Source organism: Eimeria necatrix, genomic scaffold, assembly GCF_000499385.1.
Source record: "Eimeria necatrix Houghton genomic scaffold, Enh_scaff444, whole genome shotgun sequence".
Taxonomy (NCBI): domain Eukaryota; phylum Apicomplexa; class Conoidasida; order Eucoccidiorida; family Eimeriidae; genus Eimeria; species Eimeria necatrix.
Genome location: NW_013654331.1, coordinates 1 through 10000, shown reverse-complemented (window position 1 = coordinate 10000; position 10000 = coordinate 1). Strand labels below are relative to the sequence as shown.

Genomic DNA, 10000 nt, shown 5'->3' with positions numbered 1-10000 from the left:
AGTTCAATTAGTTTTCATTTAAAAGTCAAAAAGTTCATTTGTTTTCCATTTTTGCAGCTTCGAAGTCAACTTGAATTGAAGTGATCGGCAGATCCGCTTGGCATGCATCGTCGAGTGCGCGAGGTGTACAGACACCTCGTGCCGTCTCGGCTGCGCAAAGTCTAGTCTTCCCTCACTTTTGATTTATTTCATTTATTTTAAACATTTAATAATTTAATTAAAGATTAATTTCCTCAATTAAAACCATTTGGCGCAACGGGAGCTCTGGGCGCCGCCGGGGGCCCCGCCATCTCGCAGCCGAGCTGGGAACGGCTTGCCTTCTTGCATTTTCTCTTTCTTTCCACTTTTCTGAAGGATATAAAATAAAATTAAATTAAAAAATAAAAATGAATATAAAATAACACTCTGAGGCCTTTTCTGCTCGAGTGTCTCGACACCATTGGCCCCGCGGGAAACAGGCCTCACCGAAATAGACAGAAAGCAAAGAAAATACTTAAATTGCATTTTTCTGAATTTCTTTTAAAGTCAACAAAAGCCAATAAATTAAATTTCTTTTAATTCTATTTTTTTCTGAATTTCTTTTGAAGTCAACAAAAGCCGATAAATTAAATTTCTTTTAATTTTATTTAAATTCACAAAAAAGCCTTTTTCAGGTGTAGCTACACCCCCCTGTTTAATGTGCACTCAGTGGGCCTTTTAGGGTTCCTTTCACAGCCCGCGGATTCAATAGAGCAGCAGCAGCACTTTTGCTGCTGCTGCTGCTGCTGCTGCTTCCCAGTGCTGCAGCTGCACGCTTGCTGCTGCTGCTGCTGCTGCTGCTGCTGCTTCCCAGTGCTGCAGCTGCACGCTTGCTGCTGCTGCTGCTGCTGCTGCACTTCAGGGCTGCGGCAGTTCGTACTGCTGTGGCAGCAGCACTCCTGTGCTGCAGCTGCTCGCGCTGCTGCTGCTGCTGCAGCGGATTCCGCTGCTGCCCCTTCAGAGCTTAACCGTCTCTTTGCTGCTGCTGCTGCTGCTGCTGCTGCTGCTGCTGCTGCTCCTTTTGCTGCTCGGGAGCTTCAGCAATTGCGACTGAGGTGTACAAACAGCTCACGAGCAGCAGCAGGTGAAGTGCAGCACTAAAGCTGCCAGTTTGCTGCTGGCAAATGAGCAGCAAAAAGCAAAAAGCAAAAAGCAAATTAATCATTATATGTTTCCGTGAGAAAAGTCACTTGCTTTTGTTGCTAAGCTCAATCAGCTGCTGCTGCTGCTGCTGCTGCTGCTGTATTTAGTTGCTGCTGCTGTTCTCAGCTGCTGCTGCTGCTACTGTTCTTAGTAACTGCTGTTTCTCCTCGTAGGCGGTGCTGCTTCTGCTGTTGCTGCTGCTTCTAGCTGCTGCTGCTGCTGCTGCTGCTGCTGCTGCTTCTAGCTGCTGCTGCTGCTGCTCTTTTTAAAGTATATGGGCCTCAGCAGAAAGCAATCACCTGCATGCGGCAGCAAATTTGATTTATTTTTATTTTTGATTTTAATTTTAATTATTTAATTTTGAATTTAATTATTTTATAATTTCATATTTGGCTTGTTTTCCTAACAAGCTTTATTCCCCTCAGTTTAATAATAAGAGTCCGCGGCTTGCAGCAAAGACTGCAGCAAAAATTCAAATTTTTTATTTTCAAATAAATAAATTTAAAATTTATTCATTTGCAAGAATGCTTGCTGCACTTAATTCACTTTTAGAGCTGCTGCTGCTGCTGCTGCTGCTGCTGCAGTTTTAGCTGCGTCATTTAATCAAATTAGTTAATTAATTTTTTGTTTTGAATTTAAAAAATTGGAACTGTTTGGAGCAGCATGTGCATTTGTTTTTCAATTTTCTAAAAATTCTCCTTCATGAAAGCTCAAAAGTGAAAACTAAAAGAGAATTAAATTAAATTATTTATTTTAAATTAAATAATTAAATTTAATTCACTTTTAATATTCACTTTTGAATGGGAAGTTCCGCAAATAGACTTGTGTTTCTTTGCAACTCAAGTGACTGCACTGCGGATGAAAACTGCAAGAAATTGGAAATTTGCAGTTTTTTCTTTTACAACAAACTCGAATTTAAAGCAGCAAATAAAAGAAATAAAATTTAATTTGCAAATTAAATCAAATCTGGATTTAAAAAGCAAATCAAATCTGCAAATTTGATTATATTTCCAGCAAGATCTGAAGATCTTTGTTGCGGAAAGCTGCACACCGCAAGCTGAATTCAAGAATGGGCAAACGGGCGACTTCGGAGCCAAACTGAGCGAAATCAAATAAAAATTTGAATTGATTTATTATTTTAAATTAAATTAAATTAAATTAAATATTATTTAAAGTGGAAATGCGAAAGAAAGCCCGGTATTTTTTGATTGGGTCCCGGTTCAGTATCTCGGCCGATTGCGGGCGCGTCGAGCACTTCTTTGCGCCTCAGCTTCAATTTGAATTATTATTTAATTGTTTTAATTTATTTAAATAAATTGTTTTGAATAAACAAATGAAGAAAACAATTCAAAAGTGGAGTTTCAAGAAACGGAATTTGCAATCGGCGGGCGGTCAGTGCCAGAGCGGCGCTGCCGACTCGCGGCTGGACCAGTTCAACTGCGCTGCGCCTCCAGCTTTCCGGTTGTATTTGTCGAATTTGAACATTAAAAGGGAAATAAAATTCAAATTAAATCATTTTAATTCTTTTTTAAAACAAAAAGAGCGGAAAAAAGCTGAGTTTCAGCGGCAGTTCCCGCCGAGTCACCTGCTGCTGCTGCGGCTCGAGCGCTGTCTGGAATGCGAGGCTGCGGCGGGCGCCGGGGTGTCGCGTCAGCGCCACAAATGCGTTTCTCAGTTTCTTTTTTTGAATTAAAAGAAATAAAAGTAAATAAATGACAAAATTGGGTTCTTTTGGTCCTTTTTTCCCCCGTTTTGCGCCCTGATCGCCCCGCAATGAGAGCCGCCTGCTGCTGGCTCGCCGTAGCCGGCCTCAGCGCCCTCGCCGTGCATGCAGACACCCGCGGTTTGCTGCATTCTTTTTACAAATACGACGTTTGCCGGCGCGATTTCCTAAACATAGCAGTAAGCCGAGCAGCAGCAGCAGCAGCAGCAGCGCAGCAGCAGCAGCAGCAGCAGCAGCAGCAGCAGCAGCAGCGCAGCAGCAGCAATTTGGGGTCTTTCGCCCCCGTTTTTTCCCCTTTTGAAGCTAATAATGCTTTCCACTTCGCTGCATGCATTTGCAGGCCACTGGAGACACAAAAAGCCCCGCCTGCTTCGCCTTTTCGCGGACAGAAAACCCCGAAGAGCGCTACAGCAAGTTTGCTGCAGAGATCGAGGCGCGGCCGTTCGGCTTCTACGGGCCGCGGGCCCGCATTCTGCAGCGGCTGGCTGCGTACGCGCCTGCTGCAGTGGAGCTGCAGCAGCACCAGCAGCAGCTGCTGCAGCAGGGGCTGCGTGCTGCTGCTGCTCCTGCTGCTTTCAAGGAAAAGCTGCTGGACCTCGTGGCTTTTCTCTGCTGCCTCAGCAGACAAGCTTCTGATGTCAAATGGTCCAAAGAACAAATTCAAAAGTGGGAAGCTTTGGGGCTGGACGTGCAGGAGGAGTTATCCAAGAGTGCGCGGTGTCTGTACACCTCAGCACTTGCAAAAAAAAGCAAACACAAAAGCCTTTCTTTCTTTTGTTTCTCCTTTTAAATGCCTTTTATTTCAAATTGAAAACTTTAAAGGCCACAATTCAATCCTTTTCCTTTATTTTTTCTTTTAAATGCTTTTTTATTTCAAATTGAAAACATTAAAGCCACAATTAAATCCTTTTCTTTTATTTCTTCTTTTAAATGCCTTTTTATTTCAAATTGAAAACTTTAAAGGCCACAGTTTAGTCCTTTTCTTTTATTTCTTCTTTTAAATGCCTTTTTATTTCAAATTGAAAACATTAAAGCCACAATTAAATCCTTATCTTTTATTTTTTCATTTAAAATTCCTTTTTATTTCAAATTGAAAACATTAAAGCCACAATTAAATCCTCAGAGCGGCGCTTTTGCTGCTGCTTTTATTCGAATTTTCGCGTTTTTCTTCGCTCATTTATTTATTATTTCCATCATTTATTCAATTATTTATTCATTTATTATTTATTTATTTATTTATTTATTTATTCATTCATTTATTTATTTATTTATTTATTTATTTATTTATTTATTTATTTATTTTGCTTTTCTGCTTTTGTGGCCCTCCAGAGGTCTTCGAGCCGCCGTCTGCTGCGAAACCCCGGCGTGAGTTTTTGGGAAATTTCGAAATTTGAAAATCTGAAAAATCTTTTTTGAAATAAATGAATTAAAATAAGTTTTTAATTATTTATTTCTCATTTAAAGATCATTTTTGATGCAAATAAAACAAAAAAAGAATTTAAATCATTTCATTTGCTTTTTTCTGAATTGTCTTCGTTTCATTTTGCTGCTGCTTTTCTGCAGCTCCCGAGCCGCCCACGCCCAAAGGTCTGCAGCCCCATCCCCGCACTAAACCCTAAACCCTAAACCCTAAACCCTTAACCCTTAACCCTAAACCCTAAACCCTAAACCCTAGCAGCTGCGTCTGCGCGTTTTGCAGAAGAGGCGCCGCCGCCCGCGCCCAGCCCTCCGCCTGCAGCAGCACCAGCAGCAGCAGCAGCAGCAGCAGCAGCAGCAGCTCCTTCTGAAGGTGAAAATGGGAGTTTTTAGAAGTTGAAAAGAGCATTTTGGATCTTTTTTGAATTTGAATGTTTCTTTCTTTTTAAATTGGACAAATCTGTCGAAACTGCAGCACCAATGGACCTGCTTTTGCGCACTTTGCTGCAGTTTCTTTCGGACTTCAAGAAGTGCTGCTGCTGCTGCCTTCGGGCCAAAGAGCCTCGCTGCACCTGCAGCCCAGCAAAAACCCCCTAGTGGTCCACTTGCCGAGACCAGTGGACCACTGCAGCCTGGAGGACGTGCGGGGGGCTTTGCTGCAGCAGCAGCAGCAGCAGCAAATTCAAGAAAGGGTTTTGGAAAATGCGCAAAAAGCTGAACTTCAAGAAGCCAGAAATGTCAACAAATGGACTCTTAAAGATCTTAATGTCGAGGCCACTCTGCAGCAAATTGTCCAAAGCGCCAAAGACAAACAAGCTGTTCCCATCTCCGTCACAGGCAAACCCTAAACCCTAAACCCTAAACCCTAAACTCTAAACCCTTGAAGGGAAGCCCGGCGAAACAGCAAGTTGCTGCTGCCACTTCTATTTTGCTGCGCATTTAATTTGCAAATTATCAGAAATTTATTTAAAATGCATTTATTTGCTTCTTTTGCTTCTTTTTGCTGCTGCTGCAACCTCTTCAGCTGAAGCGCCTCCCCAGAAAGGTGCGCTGCTGCCTCAAACCCTAAACCCTAAACCCTAAACCCTAAACCCTAAACCCTAAGCCCTGAAAGAGGGCACAGCGCCAGAGCTGCGCAAGGAGCTGGACAGGGGAGCTGGCTGCATCCCTTTGCAACTTTGGGATTGCATTTTCTGAATTTCTTTTTTTTTCTTTTTTTCTTTTTTCTTTTTTCTTTTTCTTTTTAAATTAGAACAAAAAAAAGAAACTCCTGCTGCTGTTGCCGTTCCAACTCTTCCGGCGAAGCCCGCAGAAGAGCAGCCGCCGCCGTCGCGAGGTGGGGGCAATTCAACTTTTGCAAATTTGAAAAAGTGGAAAGCTGATCAAAATTAGCTGCAAATGGGCCCATAAGGGGTCAAAATGAAGGAAAATAAATAAAATAATTGAATTTAGAAGTATTAAATTGCCAAAAGGCGTTTTAGTTCTGCTTTCCCTTGCTTTCCACTTTTTCAGTTCAACTCGGACTCGCCGAGGCGCTGCTCGCGCTGCCCTCCGGCGGCCGCGCAGTGCTCCACTTCGAACCCACCAGTGGTCCACTGGTGGTCCACTTGAGTGGACCAGTGGACCAGTGGTCTTTGGACTTGGTGCGGCAGCAGCTGCTGCAGCAGCAAGCAGCAATTCAAAACAAGCTGCTCGAAGCCTCCGGCAAGTCCGAACTCCAGGAAGCTCGAAGTGTCAACAAATGGAACTTGAGAGAAATTAATGTTCTCGCGGACTTAAACAAAATAATCGAAAGTGCAAAGACAGATACCGTTGTGCCATTCACCGTCACAGGCAAGTGCAGCAGCAGCAGCAGCAGCAGCAGTAGCAGCAGCAGCAGCAGCAGCAGCAGCGGCAGTAGCAGTAGCAGTAGCAGTAGCAGCAGCAGCAGCGGAAGCAGCAGCAGCTGCGCAGCAGCAGCAGCAGCAGTAGCAGCAGCACGGCAGTTATGCGAAGCTCTCGCTGCATGCATGTGAACTTTTTTGTTTTCTGTTTTTTTCTTTTCTGGATTTGCAGCTGAAGCCCCTCCTGCGCCAAAAGGTATTTTCAGTTTTTAATTTTGAGTTAATTAAATGTTAATTCTTTTCACAAGTGTCTTTTTGTCTTTGGCAAAAAAAGAAAACAATTTAAATGGAATTAAATGCAATAGTGGGGAAGTTTTTGATATTTTTTCATCTTTTGACAGATTTGCATTCACCAAAAGATAAAAAATAGAAATATAAATTAATTCTTTTAATTCATATTAATTAAATATATAAATTCTTTCCTTTGTGTTCAAATTTGGATTTATAATTTCCAATTTTCTCTGGTGTACGTACACCTCAGCGCGCCTTGCATGCGCATTCGGGTGTACGTACACCAGTCCTTCTCATGAACGAAAAGCGAAAAGGAAATTAAATTTAAAAAATATTAAGTTTAAATATTTAAAATTAAATTTTAAAAAGATATTTAATTTATAAAATGCAAAATATAAACTTCTAATTCTGCTTTTATCTCTTGGGCTCTGTCGACTCAAAAGCGAATTCATTCTTTCTCCACCGAAATTTTGCCTTATTTACTTCTTTTAAATCATTTATTTATTTACTTATTTATTTATTTATTTATTTATTTTTTAATTTATTTTTATTTATTTATTTATTATTTATTTATTTATTTATTTATTTATTTATGTTTCTGCCAATTTGGACTTTTGCTGCAGAGGCCCTTCCGGCTGTGCCGCCCATAGTCCCAAAAGAAAAAAAGCCTGAAGGTGCAAAAACGAAAATGAATTAAAATTTTTGAATTCTTTTTTGATTTAAAATAAAATAAAAATAAAATAAATTAAAAAGAATTATCTTTTCTTCTTTTGTTCTATTTTTGTCTCCTTAAGAATTAAATTTAAAGAAAATGTTTCATCTTTTTGTCATTTTGAACTTCAACAAACAACAGAAAAGATTAATTGAAAATTAAAAAACCAAATTGGCATTTAATTAAATCTGAATTCTTCTTTGTTTCCCTGCAGTGTACATACACTTGAACAGCGCAAACAAATGCGGCTTTCGAAATGCGAAATTAAAATAAAATTAAAATAAAATTAAAATAAAAACTTCGACGAAATTAATGTTTCCAAAAGTGCAAAAATCCAAAAAGCAACAAACTCGAGAAATGCATTTTTTTTTCTTTTTTGCTGCTGCAGAAGAAGAAGAAAAGAAAAAAACCTTCATTCCGCCAGAGCCAGAAAAGGCGGAAGCAGGTAAACAAAAAACATGAGCAGCTAGCTAGCTAGCTAGCTAGCTAGCTTTCTGGCCAGTTTGTACGGCTAGCTAGCTAACTCGCTAAAGAGATAGCTAGCTAGCCAGCTAGCTAGTTTGCTTGCGAGGCCGCGTGGCTAGCTAGCTACCTAGTCAACCAGCTAGTCTCAGCAGCTAGCTAGCTAGCTAGCTAGCTAGCTAGCCAGATAGCTACCAACTCAGCTACACAAGCCGGCGCGCCGACGGTCTCTACCAGCTAGCTAGCCACTACTACAGCTAGCTAGCTAGCTAGCTAGCTCGCCAATCTAATAAACAGCAAGATTGTCAAATAGCTAGCTAGCTAGCTAGCCAATCAATAAAACAGCAAGATTATCAGCTAGCTAGCTAGCTAGCTAGCTAGCTAGCGATCAGTGAATTGAATTAAATAAAACATTTGTTTTTTCTTTTTGCAGAGCCCCTTCCCCCCTCCCCCAAAACCCCAGTACCCCCCGCCCCACGCGAGGGGGGCCCCCGGGGGGCCCCCCAGGGGCCCCCCGAGGGGCCCCCGCGGCCGAGCCCCGAGCGTGAGTGGGGATTAGTTGATTGCAAATGAATTATTTGGAATTAATTTGGAATTAATTTGGAATTAAATTGGAATTAATTTGGAATTAATTGCAGAAAATGAATTCAATTATAAAAATAGAAAAATAATTAAATTCGAATTTCCATTTTCGCAGACTGCGAAGAATTTCCTTTAAACTTGGAAGTCCCTTCCAAGGCCGTGCGGGAGCAAACTGTGGCTCACCTCATATCTTTTCTAAACAGCAGCAGCAGCAGCAGCGACAGCAGCAGCAGCAGCAGCAGCAGCAGCAGCAGCAGCAGCAGCAGCAGCAGCAGGCTGGTTTCTGTGGGGGCCGCGTGTCTGGCGTGGGCCCTGAATGCCTCAGTGTTTGAACTGCTGCAGGGGGCCCTCAGCCGCAGCTGGGGGGCCCCCCAAGTGGTGGAGGGGGCCCCCACAGCAGCAGATTGGGTGGCGCTGCAGCTGCAAACTGCGCTGGACACAAAAGCCATAAAGGGAAATAAAGAAACAAATAAAAGTGTCCTTAAAGCTGCCAGACTTTGCATTGATGCTGGTGAGAAAAACCCAACTAACAGCTCTTTCCTGCTGCTGCAGCAGCTCCTTTGCTGCTGCTGCAGCAGCTCGTTTGCTGCTGCTGCAGCAGCTCCTTTGCTGCTGCTGCAGCAGCTCCTTTGCTGCTGCTGCAGCAGCTCCTTTGCTGCTGCTGCAGCAGCTCGTTTGCTGCGGCTTCCGTCATTTCCTCTTCTCCTGCTTTTCCATTTATTTCTGTTTATTCTTTTATTTCTGCTTCCATTTATTTCTGTTTTCTTTTATTTATCCTTTTATTTATTTATCTTTTCATTTATTTATCTTTGCATTTATTTATCTTTTCATTTATTTCCGTCCTAACACTCTTGCACTATTCCCCGACCTCAAACTGCCAGCCAATTCTACTTGCTTCCGCCGCTGCTGCTGCTGCTGCTGCTGCTGCTGCTGCTGCTGCTGCTGCAGCTCGTGTGGCGGGCCGGCTGCTGGGCCAGCGGCGGCGGGACAAGCCCGAGGCCCCTCTCGCGGGCCCCGGGAATTTGCTGGGGACAGCTTTGGGGTTAAGTTTTGATGGAGAGTTGCTGCTGGGGGAAAGAGCAGCACAGTTTGCTGCAGCACGCTGCAGCGGGGAAGCAGCAGCAGCAAAAGCGGCGCTGTGGCCGCTCGCCCAGGTGCTGCTGATGTCGCTGCTGCTGCAGTACCGGGAAGCAGCCAGCTGCCAGGTGTACGTACACCGCAGCACCCGCTACGCGCTGCCGCTGCTCGCGCTGCCGCAGAAGCAGCAAATTCGGGACTTTTTGGACTTCGTGGACATTTATAATGAATTAATTCAAAAATATAAAACTAATCATCAAAAAAATAAAACTACAATGCACCAATTCGCCGAAAAGTGCCAAGTGCTGCGCCTCGACACAGGTGACTTTCCGGTGTATGTACACCCCACCCCCGCGCGCCTCCTGCGTTTTTCCCAATTCAGTTCTTTCAATTTATTTAATGGACAATTTTAATCCTTTTAAATCATTTAATTGAGTATTTGCATCATTTAAGTCTTTTGATGGACTATTTTAGTCCATTTAATCCACTTAGAGGACCCTTTTAATCCATTTAATCCATTCGGTGATCATTTTGATTCATTTAATCCATTTAATGGATCATTTAATCCATTTAATTCATTTAATGAATCATTTTGATCCATTTAGTCCATTTATAGTTCATTTGAATTCATTTATTCCATCTAATTCCCTCAAATGCTGCATTTTAGTCCATTTGATCCATTTAATGGATCCTTTTAATTCATTTAATTCATTTAATTTCCCCAAATGCTTCATTTAATTCATTTAATTCATT

At 42.4% G+C, this 10000-nt stretch overlaps 2 protein-coding genes across 2 annotated transcripts; both read left to right on the top strand.

Moving 5' to 3' along the window:
* Window positions 1–2934: 2934 nt before the first annotated feature.
* On the top strand, window positions 2935–6315 carry ENH_00054570 (hypothetical protein, conserved; the record flags this gene model as incomplete). The annotated part of the gene is made up of 4 exons (XM_013581534.1): window positions 2935–3063; window positions 3225–3594; window positions 4584–4673; window positions 5813–6315. 4 exons carry the CDS (start codon window positions 2935–2937, stop codon window positions 6313–6315), a joined length of 1092 nt encoding a protein of 363 aa, XP_013436988.1.
* Window positions 6316–7483: 1168 nt separating this feature from the next.
* ENH_00054560 (hypothetical protein) lies at window positions 7484–9568 on the top strand (the record flags this gene model as incomplete). The annotated part of the gene is made up of 4 exons (XM_013581533.1): window positions 7484–7571; window positions 8022–8132; window positions 8286–8681; window positions 9119–9568. Coding segments are annotated over 4 exons (1045 nt in total), but the record flags the coding sequence as incomplete, so codon positions are not given.
* Between the last annotated feature and the right edge of the window lie 432 nt (window positions 9569–10000).